General features: G+C 44.3%; 1 protein-coding gene across 2 annotated transcripts in view; it reads left to right on the forward strand.

The window, feature by feature from the left end:
• The window catches only part of CSMD2 (CUB and Sushi multiple domains 2), a 684,323-nt gene that overhangs the window by 118,945 nt on the left and 538,552 nt on the right, over positions 1-26,826 (forward strand). For both annotated transcript variants that reach the window (XM_043878199.1, XM_043878200.1), the window contains exon 3: positions 18,267-18,379. In XM_043878199.1, the coding sequence (XP_043734134.1) occupies positions 18,267-18,379 (113 nt within the window). The remainder of the gene's footprint in view (positions 1-18,266; positions 18,380-26,826) is intronic.

The raw sequence follows: 26,826 nt of genomic DNA on the forward strand, positions 1-26,826 counted from the left end.
ATTAAGCAGTCATGGCAAAGATGTGAAGGAGGAACAGCTGGTTGTCTCCATTTGTTCTGGCACGGGTTGGAGAACAATTTCATAAATTACGCATGAAGTTGGGTGTTATCTTTTCCTCCGCTCATGCCATCCTCTTTGCTTCCAGTGACCTTCCTGTCCTCTCACTACCATCCATGTCCTTTGGATGATTGGCTAATAATTTATCTTTTCCACCAGCTCAGGCTGGTGGTGTCAAAATCCCCTGGCACATCTCTATTGCTGCACTTACTGTGTTGCATTATCATTGTGTCTTTGGCAATAATAAACTTAGTTATTAACTCCTCTTGAGTACATGGTGCTGTTCTCTAATGCTGGGTATAGTCCAGGGAATCCAATGAATAAAAATCCCTGCCATCATGGAATTCACATGCTGTTGTGGAAAGATGGACTTAATAAACAAGGATTCATCAAATATGTGTCAGATGGTGATTCATGTCATGGAGAAAGTGCAGGACAGAGACCGGAAACTAGGAAGTGGTGGTGGGGAGGGTTGCAATTTTAAATGGCGTGTTCATTGCAAACCTCAGTGTAAAAGTGAACAAAAACCTGAAAAAGACGAGGGAACCAGCCTTGGACATGTTGGGGGAAGAAATGGGATAGCTGGGGAAAGTTACAGGAGCAACATGTGCAAAGGCCCCGAGGAAGAAACTTTGACAAGTGTGTTTGAGAAACAGTAAGGACCCATTAGGCTGGAGCGACTGAGCTGAGGGAGACGAGTTGGAGATCAAGAGAGAAGTAATGGGGTGGGGGTGGGGAGTGGTGGCAGAGGACTGCCCAGGGCTTTTAGGCTGTTGTGACACTAGGACACTTTTAGAATTCTAAACAGAAAAAAAAAAAAAAAAGAATTCTAAGCAGAGAAAGGACACGATTGGATTTAATCATGCTGGCTGCTCTGTTGAGAATCATCTGTAGGAGGACAAGGGGGAAATGGGGAGACCAGTTTGGAGGTTCTTGCAGTAATGGGGCAAGAGGCATGTGTGCCCATCCATACACAAGATGGGTGACTCTGATGAAGGTGATGAGAGTGGCTGAATTTCCAGATAAATTAATGTGAATGCTTGAGGGCCAGGTCCAGGTCTTATAAATGTCTATCCTCAGAACCAAGCATAGTACATTATATGTAATGGGGCACACGATGAATGTTTGTTAAATGAATGATTTGAGGAGAAATACTTTTTCAGTGTTAATGGTGGGAATAAGCCAAACTCTGGTCCCTCTTTTGTACTTATAGGATCATAATCTCAGGGTAGTATCCACCTAGATTTCCTAAGCTAATGTTGTAAAGAAGGCCATTTATGGGTGTGCTAGACTGAGAAGTGTGGGGCTCCAACTCTTATTTTTCTTGCTGCAGGACTTCTTAGAGCCTTTAATGCAGTAATGCTCAGGATCCCAACACTTCTTGGTTTGAGGAACCATTAAATGCTTCCGTAATTTTTCCATTGTGCTCCATGGGTAGACGAAATACCTATTAGCCCCATCTGTTAAGCAGTAAGGTCTGACTAGCTGAATAAGTACTTACACCCTAACAACTCTGTAGCTCTTTGAAAAATAATCAATATAAATTGAAAGAAAAAAAAGCATACTTTTATTTCATCCTTAAAAAACTGCAAGTAATGAATGGAATGTGTGTACTTGTTGGGCTCTACACAGCTTCTCAAACCTTGGCGTCAGATTGGATACTATCAGGGCTTCTTTGGTGGTCCAGTGGTTAATACTATGCTGCCACTGCAGGGGACCCAGGTTCGATCCCTGGTCAGGGAACTAGATCCCACGTGCTACAACTAAGACCTGGTGCAGCCAAAGAAACTAAGAAAATAAAGATTGGACACGAGTTCACCCTATTCCATACTGTTTGTCACACAGCACCTAACTTTCTATCACAGCAACCACCAAACACCAGTCTGCAAAGAAATGATATCATTTAATGGAATGTAGCTTCATGTTGAAACCCTCGCTACTTTGAGCTAATCCTTTGTGTGTCCACCAGATACTGACTATCACATACCCCTCAATGTGCTTGTAAATTCCCTGCAGCACCCCCAGGGTACCTTGGCACGCTATGGTGCTGCTTTGAGTATAGCATTTCCCAAAATTATTTGCACATGTCTCAGGCAAATCTGTTAATATAACACCGGATAGTATTCCGTGGATTGTGCTGGGGAACTGTTGGGAGAGAGCTGGAAGAGAATACCCAGAATTCCCTGCTGCAGAACCAGAAATTACAATCCTATGGGAAATACTCTTGGGTGTTGACTGAGTATTTGTATTGAGAGGATTTGCATATCCAATATAGCGTGCCGCTCCCCTAATTTTAGACCTCAGCAGGAGGGCCTGTTAAGACTCCAGACCTTGCTTCTACAGCCTGCATGCCTCCTAGAAAGTATATATGAAGATGTAGAAGCCTAGCATTGTTCCCACACAGCCATGTACTTAAGACAGACATTCTGGCCTCCAAAAATAAATGGACACAGGCAGCTGAAAACAGAGGTTTGTACAGCCAGTGGATATTCTCTGGAGAGACTGAAACACTTGAGAGACGATCCTTTGGACTTAAGCTAGGCTTTTTCAACAGCTATCTGACTACTGCTGGGTCACTCCCAGAAATGGGAGTTTATTACAAAGATCCCCAGATCTTGGCAGCTCAAGAACCATCTCTACAAAATTTTGGTTACTGTGGGTTTCAGGGCTTCTGAGACCAGGAGAATCAGTGCTCTTATATCTAGTGTAGCAGCAGCATGATCTCCGTGACCTGCTGCTCTGGGCATTTCATATCCCAGAAGGCTTCATGGAATCCCAACCTACAGGATACTCTGAGAAAAAAATGTGTGCTTGTGTATACATATACATATACATATACATATACATATACATATACATATACATATACATGTATATGGGCTTCCCAGGGAGCACTAGTGGTAAAGAACCTGCCAGCCAATGCAGGAGACATAAGAGACACAGGTTTGATCCCTGGGTTGGGAAGATCCCCTGGAGGGGGGCACAGCAACCCACTTCAGTATTCTTGCCTGGAGAATACCATGGACAGAGGAGCCTGGAGGGCTACAGTCCATAGGGTCCACAAAGAGTTGGAAATGACTGAAGTGACTTAGCATACACATATACTTCAAAGCAGAGAAAGCCCAATTTTTCCAAGTTTCCTAGTTTTAGGAGCTCTTGATGAAATGCAAATAGAAGGTATCAGTGGGAACATGTTTCTGTAGGGGTGTCTGTGTGTGTCTGTGTATTAAGTGTGATTATGAATAATGTCCATCAATTACCTGAAAATTACTAGATGATGCCTGTAATGATAGTTCTGTTTTTAGCTTAATGGTTTATGTATCTAACTAGTGGCTGCTGTCTGGAGTAGGGCTGCTAGCAAATCAAAACACTGTTTGCCAAGCCTGTCAGTGTGACAAATGTTGCTTACATTTACTCTTTTATTCCCAAGGTCAATTGCCATGTCTTCTTTTTAATATCATTGTTTGATGTGCTAAGTGCCTTAAATGAGAGCCACTTAATAAAGGCCTAATTTGCTACTTTACTGTTTATTCCTCAATAATTCTGTATTAGTTGGGCTCTTTAAGATTGCAAGGAAGAGATGTGCATGGATCACCCGCACAATTACTGAGCCCATGTGGCACAGCTCGAGAGTCCGTGCGCGGCATCAGAAAGATCCCACATGGTGCAAATGTCATCCCGCATGCTGCAACTTTGACCCAATGTAGCTAAATTAATTTCAAAAAGAATTCAAATTAATTCTTTAGGAAAAAAGAATGAAAGGGTTTATGCTCAAATGTATTGGGCAACTGTTATATAATCTGTTCCTGCCTTGGAAGTTTGCTGTTAGCTTATTAAAAACCCCCATAAACACCTTTTTTTTTTTTCTATTTTCTGAAAAATTCTTGCTTCACTTTGTTTAACCCTGCATTTCCCATTTCTATGTAACCACTGAACACCTGGAATATCCTTTGGAGAATAATCTAGTATTTGTACTTTGCAGGAGAATTGGGTTGTGTTCTGTGTTGGGCGTCCCCAAGACCGCTTCTTTTAGCTTAGGTTCAATGCTTGACTAGGAAAGCTCAGAGCACTCAGCATATAGTCACACTCCTGACTATGATTTATTATAGTGAAAGTATACAGAGCAAAACGGCAAAGGAAAACTGTTCATGGGATGAAGGTTGGGGGGAGAAACCAGGCATGAGCTTCCCAGAGTCCTCTCCCAGTGGAGACATACAGACTGAAGCTCAGTTGGAGGCTCAGTGCCCAGAGTTTTTATTGGGGACTGATGGCATGGGCACCCTCTGCCAAAGTTCCAGATTCAGAGGGAAAACAGGAGTTCAGTAGAAGCCACAGTGTTTGTACAGATAGTTTAGGACACTCTTATCAGTTCTGGGAAAGATGGGGACCCTCTTGAAATCCATGTTCCGAGACCCCAGCCAAGGACCAACCTTGTAGATTGGCCTTTCACAGGAGAATAGTCAAGCCTTTTCTGTCTACTCTCTGATGGTTATTCATTCATTCATTCTTTACATATTTGTCTTAATTACCTCAGGTTGCTAGAACAAAAACTCCTTAGACGGATGGCTTATAGACAACAGAGATTTATTTCCCATGCTTGGGTGCTGCCAGCACAACGAAGATCTGGTGTTGCAGACCCTCCAACGAGGAACCCTCTTCTGGGTTACAGACTGCCACCTTCTCATCATATCCTCACATGGTGGATGGAGAGCAGAAAGAGGAAGCAAGTTTTGTCGTGACTCTTGTAAGGGCACTAATTCCATTCAAGAGGGGTCCACTCTCCCGACCTCTTTGATTCCTAATTACTCCCCAAAGGCCCCACAAACTAATACCATCATGTTACCTGCGGGTAGTTAGGTTTCAACATATGAATTTGGGAGGAGCATAGTTCACCTTATTTGTGCTAGTAATGCAGAGGAGTTGGAAGGGATTTCCTATCAAGAAGGAAAGATAGATACATCTCAAGATACATTCAATAAGAATACATTCAGTAAGAAAATCAATTCATTATGATTGGAATGCATATTTTAAAGAAGTACTCTCTTCTTGGAGAATATTTATCAGAGGTTCCAGAACTGTTTCCTAGAGGAAATAATGTTCAAACAGAGACCCCAGAAGTTAGTGGGAGATGGATATGTCAGGTGGTGTTGGCCTGAGTGGCTCAGGGGGAGAGCAGTGTTCCCAGCCATAGGGGCAGTTCATGCAGAGGCCCTGGGGCACCTTCAAGGGAAGTGTAAAGGCCAGTGTGGATGCAGACGAAGTACTACAAAGGCAAAGCCTTGAGCTGCATCACCCAAGGGATCGTCTGTCTCTGTCACTCTTGGTCATCATGCCCTTAGAGCTGACCAGATCTCTGTTTTCACTCGAGGTTTAGAGGTCCAGCCATAGCAATACACATCAGGGGCAACTCCTTGTATTGTCCCCTATCCTCAGAAGGCCACCATGTGCTTGTAAGACATTTGCACAAATCCTTACTCTTCTACCTCTCCCATCCTCCTGTTTCTCTTGTTGTCATTCAGTCGCTAAGTCATTTCCCAGTTCTTCGTGACCCCATGGTCTGCAGCATGCCAGGCTTCCCTGTCCTTCACTATCTCCCAGAGGTTGCTCGGACTCATGTCCACTGAGTTGATGATGCCATCCAACCATCTCATCCTCTGTTGCCCTCTTCTCTTCCTGTCCTCAATATTTCCCAGCATCAGGGTCTTTTTCAATGAGTCAGCTCTTCGCATCAGTTGGCCAAAGTACTGGAGCTTCAGCTTCAGCATCAGTCCTTCTAATAAATATTTAGAGTTGATTTCCTTTAGGATTGACCTCTTTCTCTAGACTTTGGGAATCAGGATTTACACATACTCTAGTAATAGAGTCCCTTCTCTGTAATAATGGATTCCAAGGCTTTAGACTGGAGTTTGTGAAGATGAATTTCATTCTGATCTTTCCTATGGTTCCTCTGACCAGTAGAAGCAAAGCCATGTCCTGGTGAGCTTGGCCCATGGCTCTGACCCGCCTCTGATGTTCAGCATCTGAGACCCATTGGCACTCAGTAAGTAACTGAGAAATTAAAATTGGATTGACCTCTAGAGGCAGCCCATTCCCTCCCCAAGCATATATGATTGCCCACGTTCTTCTGTTTGTGGACCCAAGTCGCCCCCACCCCCGAGCCTCTGTCCTGGTGGTCCTGGTTCTGGCTCAGCATTTCATGAGGACATGGTGTGTCGGGCATGGCCTTTCCAGGGTTTGAAGACTATTCTCATTCTGACCAGTTCTCTTTCACTTTTCATGCCCACTTCCTTCAGCTGTTCCTCACCCCACAGGGTTCCCTTCATGGTCTTATTCCAACCTTTGCATTTCAGAGCCCAGAGGCTCTAGCCTAAGTAGTTGGTAGTCAGTTAGCTAAGAGCCTTGGGCTTCTCAAACATGGGTACCACCTTCCGGAGTTAGAAGACTATATTTCTACAGAAAAGAATATGCAAATGCTTCCCTTGGGTGAAAGAAGTGTCATATCATTGCATTAAAAAAAAAAAAGTTGACCTAGAGTCCCTACTCAGGAAGGTGAGAAACGTTCCATTTAAGCCCATGTTGGGGTTACCCCAAAGTCATGCACAGATCCCAATATTCCACAAGGGCCCCCTGGTCTTCAGGCCATACTGGCCACTGCTGATCTGGTCAAGCCTCAGAGCTTCTTGTAGGTGGACAGCACCCTTCCGCTGAATCCGGGCTGACTTGGGTAGGGGAGTACCGGCCCTCTGGTGGGCAATCCAGCCTCGCTCGGTACCCCATGGAGCCATTCCCCTCCTCAGCCTCCACAGAGTGCAGAGGGTCCAAGCGGGGGGCAATCTCACCTTCCCACCGGGCTCATTGCTTGCTCTCCACCCTCCCTGTACTTTCCTTTGTCCCCCCTTACTGATAGCCCCTTCAAAATCCTCTCTTCTTCCTGAAGGTGTTCAGAACAGGCTGGTTTTTCCTTGTATCTCACTCCGTTTTGTGGATATATAGGGAGGTCACCAGGTCAGCGAGTGTTTCTTAACTATGTCCTATGCTCTTCCCATCCTTTTGTCCGTCCTGGCAGCATCACGATGATCTGTGACACCATGTGGCTGACCCTGGAAATGACAGATAACCCTCCATTCATTCGTTCAAAAGTAAATATTCAGGGAATTGGACATGGATGGGCAAAGCAAACGTAGCCACTGTCTTCTTGGAGATCTGAACAGAATAATCACAGAAATAATAAAAAAAAAAATCTACCTTGATAAACATCTACTTAGAAACTGCTTTTTAATAATAGCACTGTGCTGGGTGCTGTGCGTGTACTCAATTGTGTCTGACTCTTTGTGACTCCATGGATTGTAGCCCACCAGGCTCCTCTCTCCATGGAATTTTCCAGGAAAGAATACCAGAATGGGTTGCCATTTCCCAATCTAGGGGATCTTCCTGACCCACGGATCGAACCCATGTCTCTTACATCTCCTGCAATGGCAGGTGGATTCTTTACCAACTATGCCACCTGGGAAATCCTGGAACTATGATAAATGCTAGCAAAGAAAATAAAAAGGTAATAGTCAGGATGGACCATGTATGGCTATGTGCATTAATCACACAAATAACACAAATATTTTCTAAATTTTTGATGCTTTGACATCTTGGGGCATTGCTGACCCAAGAGAGGTGGCCCCTCTTGGGGTTAGCTGATTCTGAGATACAGAGAACTGTTCTGGGAGTGAGCCTTTTATATGCAAATAAACCAATCCAGAGCCCACCCATGTCCTCTACTAAGCTCTCACCCATTAAGTCACTGTCCCTTGTGCTAATCACCCCAGAGTCATGTGTCAGACAAGTAAGGGCTGCCACCTGCTTACCCTGCCTCATCCATTCCTTCCCCCATGAAAACCTCAATTAAAGCCTTTGCTCATGATTTGCTCCTGTTCCTTCTACATCCCCATCACTTCATGGCCAATAGATGGGGAAACAGTGGAAACAGTGGCTGACTTTATTTTTCTGGGCTCCAAAATCACTGCAGATGGTGATTTCAGCCATGAAATTAAAAGATGCTCACTCCTTGGAAGGAAAGATATGACCAACCTAGACAGCATATTAAAAAGCAGAGACATTACTTTGCCTACAAAGGTCCATCTAGTCAAGGCTATGGTTTTTCCAGTGGTCATGTATGGATGTGAGAGTTGGATGATAAAGAAAGCTGAGCACCAAAGAATTGATGCTTTTGAACTGTGGTGTTGGAGAAGACTCCTGAGAGTCCCTTGGACTGCAAGGAGATCCAACTGGTCCATCCTAAAGGAGATCAGTCCTGGGTGTTCATTGGAAAGACTGTTGTTGAAGCTGAAACTCCAATACTTTGGCCACCTGATGTGAACAGCTGACTCATTTGAAAAGACCCTGATGCTGGGAAAGATTGAGGGCAGGAGAAGGGGACAACAGAGGATGAGATGGTTGGATGGCATCACTGACTCAATGGACATGGGTTTGTGTGGACTCCGGGAGTTGGTGATAGACAGGGAGGCCTGGCGTGCTGCAGTTCATGGGGTCGCAAAGAGTCGGACAGGACTGAGCAACTGAACTGAACTGAACTTCTACATCCCCACCCACCCTGGCACTTTCTGTTGTGGCCCTGTGTTGCAAGGCGCGCTTCCTCCCCCAACTTTGGGAACTGTAACAAACTAACTTTTCAGTGACAATTGCCTCCTCATTTGTTGCCCTCACCATATCTGAAGAGTATAATAAAAATCTACATTTTCAAACATTGAGGGTAACAAACAACCCTGAAATCTCAAAGGCTTAGCTCACTAAAAGTTTCTTTCTTGCTCTTCTGTTGAGTTGGCCAAAAAGTTCATTCCTTCCACAAGCTCTTATGGCAAAATTGGAATGAACTTTTTGGCCAACCAAATGCACGCAAAAAAAGTTTGCAGGGGCTTCCTACTTGGGGAGTCACTCAGAGACCCTGGCTGACTGGGACCCAAGTTCACTGCAGCAGGGGAAAAAGGAAGGGGAACTTGGTCAAAGGAACCCAGGTTCCTCTAGACTCCTTCCATGAAACAGCACACTTCGCTGCTACCCACGCATCTTTGGTGATGCCAGTGCCGTGGCCAATCATGAGCTCAGCAATGGTGGGGAGGGCCATTCCACTAGTGTCTGGGAGGAAAGCTGGAGATATATGAAGAGCAGCAGTGACCTCCATGGGGACCTTCGAGAATGCAAAATAGATAGACTAGGCTGGGAGATAAAGAGCATACCTTTCTGAAAATAATGTTGACATTTGTGATGAAATCCGAATAATGAAAAGGGGTTAATCGGACAAATAGGTGGAGGGGACATGAGAAAGTGTTCTAAAAAGGAAATAACATGTGCAAAGGCCCTAAAGATGATTGGTTGGCCAATATGATGGGATGGAAGCCAGCAGTGTATCAGGGAGGAGGGTGGCAGAAATGTGTGGGAAAGGATTTTATCACTGACACAGGTGTGCAGACTCATGGTGATAGTAAGTGGGTTTTTCAAGTCTGCTTTATTGTTGTTTTCAAGTTCTTCACAGGAAGTGTACCCCTTATTGCCTGCCCTCTATGTACTGCTGCCCCTTCCCTTGACCAAAGAAGACTGGAGGGACTGGAGCCAGGCAGGATACAGGGCAGAGTGGGCAGGGGCTGAGTGGTGCAGGCTTTGTGGACCTCCTTATGGAACTCTTAACTGTAAGGACAGCAGGAAGCCATTGATTCTGAACTGTGATTCTGAACTGTGACAGTGAGAAATTTGGGGTTATGGCGTCACCAGTCTCCAAGACTCTGAGTTCCTCTGATCAGGGAGAAAAAAGCCCAGAGAAGGTTCACAAAGAAGTGGGAAACACAAGAAGCCTTGATAAAGTGAAAGAGGTGTATTAGTTTGCATCTATGGCCATGCCACCTGTTTGCAAAAGCTGTTCTATGCACATTCGATAGTCAACGAGAAGATAATCAACAGCAAATAGGAGCCTGTTGCCCTTCTTGCCATCATTTTACCCCATTTCTCTAATAAGTCTGGATTGCGCTATTGAACAATACCTCACTCCTTTCAATATAGTATTTAGACTTGTCAGATAAAAGATGCGCGAGTCTGAAAGTTTTATTTGCTTATTCCGACATGCAACGTAGTAACTCCTCCTGACTTATGGGATCGTCAGCTTGTCTGAAATCGATTCAATGATAAGAAGCAGGTGAGGGAAAAGCAGGCAGTGGGGCAGAGGCATGATGATTCAAGTCTCCAGGTGGGGAGACTTCAGTTCCCACCCCCTCTAGCTTTAGTGCCACTGAGGAACTCTCCATCTCAGAATTTATCTCCCAATCCTGGGAAAGAGCAGAACAGTGGTAAATATCTGATTAGAGAAAATGCCTAGAAAGCTGCAATTCCATATATTGCAAGTGATAAAACTGTAATTGTTTGTTGACAGTGTACATTAGCTCTCTGCAGCTTGTGTCAATATAGTACGAATAAACTAGGGTCTAGGAATCTTTAATGGCAGCTCAAAAACATGGAACGAGCTAGGGGAATAAAATCAACACGTTCTGCTCAGTGGGGAGGATGCCATTTCAAGAGCGAAAGAACAGCATGTATATTATCTATGGTGAAACAGGTCGCCAGCCCAGGTGGGATGCATGAGACAAGTGCTCGAACCTGGTGCACTGGGAAGACCCAGAGGAATCGGGTGGAGAGGGAGGGAGGAGGGGGGATCGGGATGGGGAATACGTGTAAATCTATTGCTGATTCATGTCAATGTATGACAAAACCCACTGAAAAAATAAATAAATTAATTTAAAAAAAATAAGAAAAAAAGAACCAAACCTTAATAAATTAAAAAAACTGAAACCAAAAAAAAAAAAAAAGAGAGAGACGACTTAAGGGGAGAAGCCGTGGTGAGGTATGATACTTCTTCATGAAGCTGAGTGTCGTCAAGTGACTGGGAAGAGCATCTGAGGCATAATTCTGGCGCACATGGGTGGGAAGCAAGTTGCAGGTGCTGTGAACTGGGCCCACTTGGAGGTAGAGATAAAAAGGGCCAGCTGAGATGAGGCTTGAGGGTCAGATCCAGACAGAGATCTGACCTCTTTGGGGATATTTTGGTGTTTTAATGGCAGAGTCCTTTGGGAGCAGCAGTCTGGCAACATCATATATGAACATCTGGCGGTGGAGAAGGTGCATGCGCAAGTCCGTGGGAAGCCAATGAACAAGAGAGTGGTGGCCTGGGGGGCCAGGGGGCTGTGGTTCTGGTGGTCAGCCCATTTCCAGCAAGGACCCAGCCAGGGGTGCAGGTGTGTGTGTTTGCTGGTGGTTGGGGGTGGGCAGGGACAATGTAGGGGTTGGAATGAGCAGGAGGTAGCTGAAGGAAGGATCTCACTGAGGACCAAGTAGCAGGTCAAGGTTCAAACTAAGTAGACTGGCCAATAAAAATATAATGTGAGCTACATATCCGATTTTTAAAAACTTTTAATTTTGCAGTAATTATAGATTCACAGGAAGTTGCAAAGATGATACAGAGATGTTCCATGGACACTTCACCCAGGTTCTCCCAATGGGTACGTCTAATGTGTGGGTAGTACAACATCACAACTGGGAAATAGATGTCGGGGCAATGTGTGTGCATACTTGTGTGTCATTTTATCACAGGTGGATTCACGTCACCACCAGTGCAATCAAGATGCAGAATTGTTGCCACAAAGATCTCCCTCGTGCTACTCCTTTATAACCTCCCCACTCCCGATCCCTAACCCCTGGCAACCACTCATCCATTTCCCATATCTTTAATGTTGTCATTTCCAAAATGTTATGTTGATATAAATGGAATCATCTGCTACATCATCTTTTGAGATAAGCTTTTCTTTTTTCACTAAGCATAATGCCCCAGAGATCCATCCCACTCATATGTATCAATAGTCCATTTGTTTTTATCAGTGGGTAGTATTCCATGGTTTGACAGCATCACTGATTCAATGGACATGAACTTGGGCAAACTCCAGGAGATAGTGAGGGACAGGGAAGCCTGGCGTGCCACAGTCCATGGGGTCACAAAGAGTTGGACATGACTGAGCGACTGAGCAAGTATTCTATGGCGTGGATGTACTGCAGTTGGTTTAATTATTCACCTATTATAGGACATCTGGGGACTTCCCTGGTGGCTCAGATGGTAAAGTCTGCCTGCAGTGAAGAAGACCTGGGTTCGATCCTGGGTTGGGAAGATTCTCTGGAGAAGGAAATGGCAACCCACTCCAGTATTCTTGCCTGGAAAATCCCATGGATGGAAGAGCCTGGCAGACTACAGTCCATGGGGTTGCAGAGTTGGACACAACTGAATGACTTCACTTTCACTTTATGGGACATTTTTGGTTGTTTTCACTTGGGGGCTATTACAAACAAACAAGCAAAGCTGCTTTAGATAATCATATGCAGGTTTTCATGTGGATACCAGTTTTCATTTCTCTGGGATAAATGCCCAGGGTTGTAATTGCTGACTTGTATGACTAGTATATGTGTAATATTTTTAAAACAGAAATTGTCTATTTTCCAGAATATTAGCACCATTTAACATTCTACCAGCAATGTATGAAAGATGCAGTTGCTCTGCGTCATTGTTAACCTTTGCTGTTGTCACTGTTCTTATTTTTATCTGTTCTAATGGTGTATAGTAATATCTCATCATGATCTTAATTTCCCTTTCCCTAATGGCTAATGATGTTAAACATTTTTCATGTGCTTATTTCCCATCCATGTGTCCTCTCTTAATGAAATGTCTTTTGCTAACTTTCCAATTGGATTGTTAGATCCTTGCCTGGTTCTTAGTCTTAGAAGAAAAACGTTCAGTCTTTCACCATTAACTGTGATGTTAGCTATAGGATTTTTGGATATGCTCTTTATCAAGTCAGAAAGTTTCCTTCTATCTTTAGTTTTACGAAAGTTTTTCTTTTAATTTTATATTGGAGAGATTATGCCAAAACCTTTGACTGTGTGGATCACCACAAACTGTGGAAAATTCTTAAAGAGATGGGAATACCAGACCACCTGACCTGCCTCTTGAGAAGTCTGTATGCAGGTCAGGAAGCAACGGTTAGAACTGGACATGGAACAACAGACTGGTTCCAAATAGGGAAAGAAGTACGTAAAGGCTGTATATTGTCACCCTGCTTATTTAACCTATATGCAGAGTACATCATGAGAAACACTGGGCTGGATGAAGCACAAACTGGAATCAAGATTGCCGGGAGAAATATCAATAATCTCAGATATGCAGATGACACCACACTTATGGCAGAAAGGGAAGAAGAACTAAAGAGCCTCTTGATGAAAGTGAAAGAGGAGAGTGAAAAAGTTGGCTTAAAGCTCAACATTCAGAAAACTAAGATCATGGCATGCAGTCCCATCACTTCATGGCAAATAGATGGGGAAACAGTGGAAACAGTGACAGACTTTATTTTTCTGGGCTCCAAAATCACTGCAGATGGTGACTGCAGCCATGAAATTAAAAGACGCTTGCTCCTTGGAACAAAAGTTATGACCAACCTAGACAGCATATTAGAAAGCAGAGACATTACTTTGCCAACAAAGGTCCATCTAGTCAAGGATGTGATTTTTCCAGTAGTCATGTATGGATGTGAGAGTTGGACTGAGTGCTGAGTGCCAAAGAATTGATGCTTTTGAACTGTGATGTTGAAGAAGACTCTTGAGAGTCCCTTGTACTGCAAGGAGATCCAACCAGTCCATCATAAAAGAAATCAGTCCTGAATATTCAGTGGAAGGACTGATGATGAAGCTGAAACTCCAATAATCTGGCCACCTGATGTGAAGAACTGACTCATTTGAAGAGACCCTGATGCTGGTAATTATTGAAGGCAGGAGCAGAAGGGGACAACAGAAGATAAGATGGTTGGATGGCATCAACTCAATGGACATGAGTTTGAGTAAACTCTGGGAGCTGGTGATGCACAGGGAGGCCTGGTGTGCTGCAGTCCATGGGGTCACAAGGAGTTGGACATGACTGAGTGACTGAACTGAATAATGATTCGCAGTGTTGTATTAGTTTCAGGTATACAGAAAGTGATTTAGTTATACAGACTTATGTGTGTATACTTATATATCTGGGGGCTTCTGTTATGGCTCAGTGGTAAAGAATCTGTCTGCAATGCAGGAGACCTGGGTTCAATCATTAGGCTGAGAAGATCCCCTGGAGAAGGAAATGGCAACTCACTCCAGTATTCTTGTCTACAAAATCCCATGGACAGAGGTGCCTAGTAGTCCATGTGATCTCAAAAGTCCAACACCACTTAGTGACTAAACCACCACCACCATTCGTGTATCTATTCTTTTTCATATTCTTTTCCCATATAGGTTATCACGGAGCATTGAGTGGAGTTCTGTGTGCTATACACTAGGTCCTTGTTGATTATCTATTTTACATGTAGTGGTGTGTATATGTTAACCCCAACCTCCGAATTTATACCTTCTCCCCTTGGCAACCACACGACTGCCCTCTAAGTCTGTGAGTCTGTAAGAGACTTTTTTTAAAACTATGGATGAGTGTTGAATTTTGCCAAGTGCTTTCTCTTCATCGTTGATATGATCATGTGATTTTTCTACTTTTGGCCTGTTACTATAGTGAATTGCATTGATTTTCAGCAATTGAACCAGCCTTGTGTCCTTGGAATTAAACCCCACTTGGTTATGGTGTATAATTATTTTGTGTGTTGCTGAATTCTCTTTGCTAATATTTTGTTAAGGCATTTTGTGTTTATATTCTGCGGGATATTAGCCTTTAGCCTTCTTTGTTTGTGCTACCTTTGGTTTTGGTATCAGGGTAATATTTGCCTCATAAAATGAGTTTGGAAGTGCTCCTTCTTTCTCTTTTCTGGAAGACATTGTATAGAATTGGTGTAAGTTCTTTATGCATTTGGTAGAATTCTCTATTGAAACCTTCTGCTCTGGGTATTTCCTTTGGGGGAATTTTTAAATGACTAATTCAATTTCCTTTATAGCCATAGGGCTATTCAAATGATTTATTTCATGTTGAAAAGTTGTGGTAGTTTGTGCTCTTCAAGGAACTGGTCCATTTCATCCAATTTGTCAAATGTATGTGTGTAATTTGTGGCATCTTCTTATTATCATTTTGATAACTATAGGCTCTGTTTTCCTCAACCTTTGGCAACATGAGAGATGAAAAATGAGTCTTTTGGATTGAGTTTTCTTATTTTTTATATTATTTAGGTGGAGCATCTTTCTGTCTCTGTGCATATCCTTTGCTCTTTCCTTCCTTCCCTGTTTCTTTTTCATATTGATTTGTTAGTATTCTTTATAGATTATGAATGCTAAACCAATTCTTGTCATATATATTATATGCAGTCTTCCAAATTTACACTTTTTATCTTTTTTTTAGTTTGTGTCTTGTTTTTTTTTTGCTCCATGTGCATGCTTTGAATTTTAATATAATTAAATCAATCAGTATTTTCCTTTAAGGCATGTGAGGTTTCATGCTGTGTCCATCAGTACTCAATCAATTTCAAGAGATAGAACCCAAATCAAACTAACTTAAACAAAAAAAAAAAAAAGAAGAAGAAGAAAGAAAAAGGAAGAAATAAAGAATGTTGGTTCATGCAGAAGTGGGTCATTCTGCATGGCTGCGTGAAGGGTCTCCACGATGCATCATTAGGACTCTGTCCCCTTCTCACTGTTCAGCTTTGTCTGCATGTATACGAGACATCATTTTCTCCACAGCAGAGACTGTCTGTGTAATGATACAAAGGACTGATGAGATTCTTGAGCTTACAGTCTAATGATTTAGAACCCCCAGATAAAAGACCCTTGAAGTCTGTATATCACACCCCAGGGAAGGACTCAGAACAACTCTGCTTGGGTTAGGTGCCCTCCTCCTTCTTCCCTGTGCCTTGAACCACTCCATAAAGATGAAGGATGTGCCGTGATTGGTCATTTGCCCAGTTCTGTGGCTAGTGAGTGGGTAGGGTACCTGTCAGAACCCAGTGCGGTGACAGCTCTCTAAAAGAATGATGGGCGGGTAGAAGCCAGAGGAGTTCTCTAACCATACTCAGAAAGACCTTCCGCAGTAAGTAGATTAAACAATAGTTTGTTTTCTTCTAATGTATATGGTTTCATTATGTGACATATGAATTTTTTGCCCTTGTGAGAAAATGGGGGAGATAGACACAGAAAGACAGGGGCAGGGATGGGAGAGAATATGGGGTGATGGAGAGACTCTTTGCTGGGTGTCTGTATACCTGAAAAGAAGATGACCTTGAAACATATTTGGTCTCCCACTTTAGTTTGATGACTTTGCCTTCTCTTTTCCTTCAATTTATTCTGTGTTAACCTGAATCCTGTAAGATTGGGATGGTGGGAAAGACAAGGGCTTCACCTTGCACAGGGATTTTCATGGTGGGTGTTACAAACGTCTGATTTAATTTGGTTGAACCCAGTACCCATGCCTTTCAGGGGACATCTGGGTGTCCAGATATTATAGCAATGGGAGGAACAGAAGTGAACCAGGGGGCACCACAGATATCCCTTACTACTTGAAAATGGAGACAAGGCTACACCTTGAATTCCTCCCTGAGCCCTTCTGGGCGTGCAGATGAGCCTCAGATAGGGAATAAAAGACAAAGGTGGACAGGAGCCTGGCCACCCCACCACCATCTTTGTGCACAAACTCATCACCTGTGGGGGTCAACCTGTATGGATGCCTGGAAGCAGACTTCTTTCCTGAAATATGTCCCCAGGTGTTCAGTGAAGGATTCATTGTTTTATCTTTTTAACGTTAGAAGAATCTTTCAAAGATGACTCTCTTGTGCTGAAAGCATGTTATTTCAGATTCAACAATTCCTTTCGTTTCACCCCTGTTTCTTTTTCTTCACTTAACTAGCAGGAAAAAAATTTACGCATTTTAATTTTAAAAGCATGTACAATATGATCTCATTTGTATGAAGTTATTTCATTGAATATGATCTGAACTACTGATCCTTGCATCTCTTTGTATGTCAACTGTCAAGAATGATTATTTCTAGATTGCATTGGGTTTTTATTTTTTGCTTTCATCTTTTAAAAATAATAAGTACTTATCATTTCTATAAAAGCAGTAGACCTATTCCTTTTAAAGGATAAAATCTATGATAAGAAGGATCCACTTTCTGCTACTTAGAGTTGGATATATTTTCCTCTGTATGTGAATAAATAAATACTGTCTGTTGGAGATCATTCATTGTAAATTTGTGGCAAAGTCTACCCTGAGCCTCAAAGGACCCCAGCCAGAAAGGGAGGAGTCAGTGTTACCGAAGCAAACTTGGGTCTAGGGCCCATGTGTAGTAATGTCATTGACAACAGGTTGTGGTTTATTGTAGGACACCAAGTAAGGAGCTCAGGTAGCTAGTGCTTAAAAAGCCCCAAATCCCCGAAGACTTTCAGGAAAAGGTTTTTAAAAAACAGGGTGATGGAGGGGGGTTGTGAGTAAATGATCAGTGAACATTCTTCTGATTGGTTGGTGGTGAGGTAATTGGGACTCAGCATCATCAAGCTTCTGTTTCCAATCAGTCTGGGGATCTATGTGCTGTAGGCTGCATACAGTTAGCTTCTTCCATCTGGCGGGCATTTCAGTATCTGCAAAAGAGCTCAAAGGACATGGCTCAGAATATTATCTATAGCCCTTGAGGAGGAACTAAAGGTCCTTGACTTTGTTTAATGGCTAAACTTTTATTATTTTGTCTTGCCTGACGGTTTTCCTTTCTTTCTGCATCTTCTCACTTCTCTAACTAAATTTACCCTTTGGAACTTTGGGAAGGCCTAGGAGGCTACAGTTTATCTACAGATGAGATGCAGGGGGAGGACATGGGTGGAGGGAGTCTGTTCTAGGAAGGCCGCATAGGATCCTGGTTGAGTACATCAGGAGAGGAAACTGGAGGAGGAGAAAGAGAAGAGCCATAAACAAGGCAGACCTCCAGATTAGGGGTAGCCCATGGCTTGGGAGAGTAGGCCCCCATATTTCTGTGACTGGTCTCCATCCCTTTTGCTGGGAATTGCTTTATCTTGGAGCACCTTGCATGTGCCTGGCGTTCAGCTTCTTTCATATCCTTCCCTGTGCCTAGATCAGCATCATGCATCCAGCATGTGCTCAATAAATGCGTCAGGGATGTGCAGTTCCCAGGGGATTCATCCTCCCTCCAGCTCACCTCTTTGTCTTTCAGGCTCACAGGCTTTCAGCTGCCAGCCACCATCGTCAGTGCGGCCACCACCCTCTCTCTGCGCCTCATCAGTGACTACGCGGTCAGCGCACAGGGATTCCACGCCAGCTACGAGGGTAGGTGTCCCGGCCTGGCCTGCAGGAGGCTGGGCTGTGAGGCTCGAATAGCCACCGGCAGGGTTGCGCAGTTCTCAGCTGCCGAGAAGGGCTCCTTCAGATTCAAAGCTTGTGCCTGCCCTAAGGAGGCTGCTTGCTAACCAGTAACTCAGTTACTTAAGTTGCTCCTGCCGTGTTTCTAGGAAGCTGAGACTTGAAATCAGACCTGAGCTGCAATCGTTTATCTTCAGGGTCTGGTAACATCTGCTCTCTCCCCTTAACTGGGTTTTCTTGTGTTTCTGTTTTTTTTTAATTCTGTTTTCTCTTGGGCTTCACTGTATTACCAAGTGTCTTGACTTGGTTTTGGAAATAAGGGAGATATAAACCCTAAGTAGAAGACATAAAAAAAGTAGCTTAAATTTTTTTTTTTTTTTTGCTCACTATGGTGACTGCAAAGAGTCAGCTTTATATCATTCAGAGAAGAACAATCAATTTTTCCTTAATAGCAGATATTAGGGTTTCTTGGTTTGAGTTATGCAAATAATTTCCGTTTCTCTCAGCCTGTTTAACTATGGTGTTAGCATTCAAATTAACACTAATATCCTCAGATTATACACTATTATTACTATTAACTTTATTATATTAGTTCAGAAGGTGGTACATTGAGATCGCTGTCATTTCCCTGGGAAATTTACATCTCATTAATAGGTAATTATGCTGCTCTTGGCTAAGACCCACACTGCTGTTTTGTGTTGAGATCATTAATAGGCATATTTTAAGACTGTTAATGGTAATTAATAACAGTAAAGACATAACACCCTAGTAAAGCATGCCAGTTATGCGAAGGCTTTCTTCCTCTTGCCTCTAAGAACTTAATAAGTGATGCTTTCTTGAATGGAATTATAGGAATATAGAAATAGATACTACCTTTGTCTTGGCTAGAAACACACGACAGAAATATCTCCCTTGGCAAAATTCACCCCTGTTGGTATTGGATGAAGGGGATACAATTTGGTGCTTTAATCTAAGTGATTTAGGGCTCCTGAGAAGGAACCTGAGGAGGGGTATCAGTTATTTTTAACTAACGATACTAAGAAGGCTCCAGAGAAAGTTTCATATGCCTTTAACTGAGGGTTTCTGACATAACTCCAGATTGCTTTAACTGAGAGCTCCTGAAAAGACCTACCTGTCTTTAAAGTGAAGTCTCCTGGGATATCCCGATTTCTTTGAAACAAACACTCGGTTCCTTCCCAAAGCAAGACTGTGATCTTGGTCATCCTGGTTGTGTTCTCAGCCTGATCCTTTGGCTGTTAACCCAAGCTAAGTCTTTGTGAGTCTCAGTTATAACCTCTTGATGAAGAGAGGCCTCTTCAGAAGCTTCTTCCACGATCTTTCAGCTATGGGGAGATGGGCAGTGCCTGGGGATGGTGCAGGGAATGAGTCATGGACACTAGAGCTGGTGGCTGCAGAGATCCCCAGAGGGGCTGACACACAGGGGGACCTGGTGCAGGGTGTCCTCCTTCAGCAACGTTTGTGGATATATGTCTGACGCCTGGACTTTCATGAGGTTTTAGGAAAAAAGTGTCCTGTTGATCCCTGACCATACTACCTGCTCTGGGAAACAAAGCCAAGTGCTTCTCCATCAGCCAGAGCAGAGCTGAAGGTACATTCCCAGAGCCCTTTAAAGTCAGAGGTTCTAGCCAGGAATTCATGGGAAGGTCTACAGGGGCATCAAAGGTGTGAAAACCCCTTATAATTAGATGTGGCCACATTCTGAAAATATAAGGGTATGTGCATTTTTTTTCCTTGAAAGTGTCCAGAAGAGGGATCAATAAACTATGGCCTACCTGGCTAAATCCAGCTTCTGGCTTGTCTTTGTAAATAAAGTTTTATTAGCACACAGCCAAGCCCTGTTGCTGTTGTTGTCTATGACTGTATGTATGCACTACAGCTCCAAACTTGAGTTATTGCCACAAAGACCACATGGCTTGCGAAATTGAAAATATTTACTCTCTGGCCCTTTACAGAAAATGTTTGATGACCCCTGGTCTAGAGCTGTGCTATCCTGTACAGTAGCTTTTAACCACATGCCACTTTCATATTTACATTAATAAAAATTTAATAAAATTTAAAATTCCCTTTCCCAGTTGCACCAGCCTCCTCCCGTGCGTGGCTTGGGGCTCCCATGCTGAGCAATCCGAGAACGCTTCTATCACTGCAGAGCGTGCTTCTCGATTCCCAGACAGGGCGAGCCGGACTTCCATCAGATTCACACAGGGTCTGTGATTCAATGAGATTACACTTTAAGATAAAGTAGAGGCCAGCAGGTCCCCCCTCCCACCTGCCTGGCCTGGCGGTAGCAGCCCAGACACATGAAGGATCAATGGTGCTGAAGGCAGGGCCTGCCCTATCTCAGCTGCATAATGGTGCTGTGTTACTGTGCTAAGTCACTTTAGTCATGTCCAACTCTTTGCGACCCCACGGACTGTAGCCCGCCAGGCTCCTCTATCCATGGGGATTCTCCAGGCAAGAATGCTGGAGTGGGTTGCCATGCCCTCCTCCAGGGGATCTTCTCAACCCCAGGATTGAACCCTTATCTCCTGTCACTCCTGCATCGCAGGCATATTCTTTACCTCTGAGCCAGCAGGGAAGCCCTTGCATAATGATACCAGGTCTCTGAGTCATTGGCATTGAGAAGAGAAAGCTTCCAGGTGAGGGCTGGGCAGACCCTGGACAATGCAAACAGGTTGCTGTGGTTGAGTGGCTCTGCAGTCACCTGGGCAGGGTTTCCGCCAACTCCACGGTCCGTGTGGCTCTGTCTTTGCCCCTGGCAGAGTGACTCGCACGTGGGTGTCTGTGTTAACAGGAGAGGCAAGAGCAGGGAAGCCGAGGCTGTGACTTGATCTCACTGATCTGGCTCAGGACTGGCCCATGGGGCAATTTGTGCGTCCGGGAGAGTGTGAGTTGCACTGACTTTTGAGATACCCAAAGTGGAGGGGTCAGGAGGGCAGGTGGCAGAAACCAGCAGGGGCAGCCACAGCTGCAGAAAAACCACATGACATGTTACATCCACAGCGGCCAGGGGCCCACTCTATCACTGGACTTCTCAACAAGACATAAGATAACCCCATGTTTAGGGATTTGCTGATTAATACTAGCTGCTTGGCCCTGGAAGTGAGTAACTGGGTGATGCTGGGCAGATTTTTAAACTCTCTGAGCCTCGTTGGAGGTAGAGGGTGATCCAGTGATCCAAAAGACATTGAAGATTTGGCTCTCCGGGGAAGAAGTGAGCCCTCCTTCCCACGCAGAGCCCACCTTAGTCATTTGTGCCAGACAACAGGCAGACAGACAGACTGGCTCTAGAGACCCCCTCACCTCCCCCACATCAGCCCAGGCTGCCCCCAGCCCAGGCAGCCTCCTCCCTTGCACTCTTTTAGACATTGCTGGCCCTTTCTAAATGCCATCAGGGCCCTACTCTGTAGCTCCCCTGGCTGACATGCCTGAAAGTCTGCTATCAAAAGCAGTCTCATCCTCCTCCACCCTCCCCGTTAGAGTGAAAAATATAGATAAGGAACTGAACTGTTGCTAGGGATTTGGGAGAAAGGTGAAGTCAGGTGAAGGGTGTCAGCTCAGAGATGCTGCTGCTCCAAGGAAAAGATCAAAAAGGCCAGTCATCAAAGCCCGAGATGACAGGAGATGCTTGATTCGTAATCCCCAGGGGCAAGAGTGTGGGCTGTGGCCGCGGACAGGAGGGAAGGGGATCAACTTGTGTTAAACGCTGACTGTATGCCAGGCACTTTACATACATTATCTCATTTAATCCCCGAGACAGCCCCGTGGACAGACCTCACTATCTCCATCTTACAGATGTTGGAGCTGGGAATCAGGAGTTTTGTGTTCAGCTTAAGGCTACTTGATGACCAGGAGTTTTAAAGTAACTTCTCTGGCTCTAAAGACTATGCTCATCTCCTACACTGTACTCCCCACAAAACTCCTGAAGGAAAGCAGACATAGGTGACTCTCTCTCATGGGCAAGTGGATTGGAACTAAGTCAGAGGCAGGGTGGACTCAGGAAGCCTGCCTTGGATTCAGCTTCCTGCTGGCTGGCTTGTGTCATCTCAGAGAGGCAATAAGAGATATGCCCAGACTCAGCTAGAGTTTCAGATAAAATACAAGATGCCCAATTAATCTGTATTTTATATTATTCAATTTTTTTAAATTTTGAAAAATATTTTTTTAGCTTAAGTATATCCCAAGTATTTCATGGGACATACCTTTGTTTTTAATTGGAGGATAATTGCTTTACAATATTGTGTTAGTTTCTGCCACACATCAACATGAATCAGCCACAGGTATACATACTAATATGTCCCCTCCCTCTTGAACCTTCCTGCCACCTCCCATCCCATTCCACCCCCCTAACCTGTCACAGAGCACCGGGTCATGGAGCATACTTACACTAAAAAAGTTGCCTATTCTTTGTCTAAAATTCAAATTTAATAGAGTGTCCTGTATTTTTAAAAAATATTTATTTGGCTGCATCAGGCCTTAGTTGTGGGCTGTGGTATCTTTTGTTGTGGCGCTCGGGCTTAGGAACCCTGAGACATGTGGGATCCTAGTTTCCTGACTGGGGATTGACCCCACGTCCCTTTCACTGCAAAAGTGAAGTCGTGTGTGACTCTTTGCCATCCTGTGGACTGTAGCCCACCAGGCTCCTCCCTCCATGGGATTCTCCAGGCAAGAATACTGGAGGGGGTTGCCATTTCCTTCTCCAGGGGATCTTCCCGACCCAGGGATCGAACCCGGGTCTCCCACATTGCGGGCAGACGCTTTACCCTCTGAGCCACCAGGGAAGCCCTTGAACTGCAAGGGGCATTCTTAAGCCCTGGACCACCAGGGAAGTCCCCAGGGTCCTGTGTTTTTATCTGCCCTCTGGTAGTCTCATCCGCAGCACCGATCCCTAGGAGTTCTAACCACACTCATCTCCTCCTCCCCGTCCTCTTCCTACCCAGACCTGCCCACGTCCCCCTCTGCCCAGCGCGGGCTGCCCACTTACTGCAGAGGATGTAGCTTCCCTTCCTCCCTTCTTGTGGGTGTTCATTTGACAGCTCTCTGCACCTCCACACGTGTGCGCACAGATGCGGATCTGTGTGCACTTGGGGTTACACTGTGTATGTAGTTCTGTAGTCTGGTTAATGAGGCTGACACGTTTCTGTGTTAATAAAATAGCCCTGCTTTGTTCTTCCTAATGAATAGCAGTGAAGGAGCCATTGTGGTTTGCCTATACTCCAGTTATTTAACCAGTCATCTTCTGGGGACATTTAAGTGAAGAACATCCTTGTACATACAACTTAAAGCCTCATCCAATTATCTTAGGATGAATTCTTCAAACTGCAATTGCTGGGTCAAAGAGTGTGTCGATCTTCCATTTTAATACATAATCCCATGGTATCTGTAGGAAGATCTTACCGGGGTGTAAGAGGGCCCAGCCCTGCTTTTTAGCTATGTTGCATGTTGGGGAGTTTTAAGTTAGTTTCATTGATTAAAATAGGTGTGATGAGATCACATTTGTGGTTAAAATTTGCATCTCTCTGATGATAGGGAAGGTTGAGCATCTGTCATCACTTTCTGGCCTTTTGTAGATCATTTTGTAAATTGCCTGTCCCTGTCTGCCTACTTTTCTTTTCAGGTGTTAGTATTTTTTTTCTTATCCTTTTTGTAAGTGGTTTTGCATGTTAAGGCTATGAGTTTTATGAGTTTCCTTTTGATGTGCAGCAGTTTTAATTTTTATGTCACCAATTTTTAAATTTTTAATTTCTCTTTGATAATCTACCTTTGGTGTTATGCTTAGAAAGGCCTTTTCCATGCCAAGATCAGCTAAATCGTCATTTAGATATTCCTCTGATTCTTTCAGCATTTTATTTTTCCATTTTACTTCTAAATCCCTCTGGAATTCAGCTGTGTTTGTCTTGGTTTCAGTGACTCTGACTCTGATTCTCCAATGTTCTCTGTGTCCTTCTGTCTGTCTTTCAATGCGTGGAAGCCTTCTACCCCCCTGATGTGCCTCCCTCCTCCCCAGCCCCCAGGGTGTCTCTCCCTGACACTTCTAGTCTTATTGCCCTTTAGACATTGTTTCTCCCAACTGAGCCTGTGGGCTTCACACCTTTTCCACGTATGACTCTCAGAGATGTAGGGGATTGCTTCTGTCTCTCACAGGCTGATCAACAGACAAACAAGAGTTATAAGCAGATCAGAAATGTCACTGAGAGTCTCTGCAGGTTTTGATGCTTAATCCTGGTGGCACCTTTTCCTTTTTAGCAGCATCATTCTTAAGCAGTCACCCTGACACTTTGGTGCAAGACAGCCCATCTCTGACCTCTGGTTCTCAGTCTATTAGATCAATTTAATCATCTACATCTAAAAAAAGGTATTTCTGTTTTGTTAGATCTAACTATCATCTTCGGTTCTCCCTCTCAGAAATACAAGAAGCTTCCTTAAAAATCAAAATCACTTATTATCCTCACATGGAATCTAGGAAGAAGAGGAACAGTTATTTTTGCAAATCCCCTGGTTGCCGTAAGGGAGAGGCTGCAGAATACAGTGATTAAGACTTCAGGTTCTGAGTTCCAACGTTATCTGGAATCAAACCCCATCTCTGCCACTCACTTGCTGTGTGACCTTGGGCAAGTTATGTCATTTCTCTGAGCTCATTGCCTCTGTAACAGCAGAGTAAAGATATTAACTTCATAAAGTTGTGAAGATTAGAAAGAAAATACACAAATCACATAATGTGCTCAGCACGGGGACTGGCAGATTGTCAGTGTTTGATAAATATCAGCTGGTGAGTGAAGCCACCCTCCCCCTAACCTCACTGGACTGAGATTATTTCAGGAGATGCTCAGTCTATAGGTCACAGTCCCAGCCCCACCCCAGTGCCCTGACCCTGTGTTTGCATAAAATCCTCAACCCAGTTTTCATGGTGTGTCTGGGCTGAGGAACAGACCTTGGCTTCCGTGGGGAGGAGCAGAGGCGTCTCCATATCCGTGAGCTCCAGCGCTGCTGGAGAAACTGCCCACCTCACGGGGCTAAGGGTGTGGGCCCTGTCCCCTGGTGGACTGGAGCTCATAGGGCCAATGCCAGAAACTTGGTCTTTTCATGGCCTCTTCTCTGGGTGTCAGAGATGTTGGCTTTAGGGCTCATGACGCTAATGACACATCCAGCAGATCTGAGACTTTGGGGATCATGGACCTGAAAGTTGTGACTGTCTCTGGACACACACAAACACAAAACACTTTCCCGTATATTTTTGATATAATTCAGATGCCCTAAAGCCCATCTGTAAACCACTGGTTCACCTGAAAAACAGCCCAGAGAGGCTGACATACACATAAAGTGGATGGTGGAGGTTCATCGAGCTGATATATATTGAGTGCTACTGTGTGCGATGCCCAGGGTTTCAGCTAAGCACCATCCTCACTGTCATGATTTATCCCTGCCACCCCTACCCACCCGCCCGCACAAAAGGAAGAGAACAGGAGGAGCTCAATTTAGTGCCGCGTTTGGTGAGTTTTGCTCCCAGTGCAAGCCTGTTATGTCACCTCCGCCTGCAGTGCAGGCAGATTCTTTCCATTTGAGTCACCAAGGAAGGCCCATGAGGACCACAGCATCATGGAACAGGGTCAGATAGACACATCTTCGAGGGACAGACAGATAGAGATGGAGCTCCCTGTTGTTGCTCTACCAAGAGAGGCAGGTTGGGACAGAGTGTGCTTTCCTGGCTTTTGGAGGGGGAGTGGAGTGGAGGTGATCATGTCACTTTGCACGCCAGGAAATTGAGGTCCAGAAAAAAGGACCCTTCCTGGTTTTATACACTCCTGTAATTAGACCTGCTGATTCCCCTCTCCTGGCCTTTCCGACAATTTCCTCGTTTTGAAAGAGTTCCCCAATTTGGGGGCATTCTGCAGACATCTCAAAATTGGGCTAATGGAAGCTATTTGACCATATACATACATACACTGAATATGCAATTTGTACCATTCAGGCCATCCAGGCCAGAACGGCAAGGCTAGCAAGGACTCCTCTTGGTTGGGGTGATGTGGTGAATATCCATTTCCTCTGCCCAGGAGGGGATGGTATGTGTGCTTCCTGAGTGAACCTGCTCCATTTCTGAGGGCTCTGCCTTGGGAGTTGGAGAACATTCCTTTTAATCAATACAGTGGAGTAGCAAATTAATACACAGAGATGTGACATTTGAGACAAATTGGGCAGCACTTCTCCGTAAGTAGGGAGTCAGGATGAATTTCATATCACATCCTCAATAATCCCACAAATAGTTCATCATGCATAGTGATATTTTCCCCCTTTGGGGACGGATATTAACATAGCTTGAAGATGACATCAAACCAGATTCTAGTGCCGGACCCTTCTTGTGTCAAGGTGTCAGAAGACAGGGTGATGGAGAAGGTGCG

Source organism: Cervus elaphus, chromosome 20 (assembly GCF_910594005.1).
Source record: "Cervus elaphus chromosome 20, mCerEla1.1, whole genome shotgun sequence".
In the NCBI taxonomy this organism is placed as follows: Eukaryota; Metazoa; Chordata; class Mammalia; order Artiodactyla; family Cervidae; genus Cervus; species Cervus elaphus.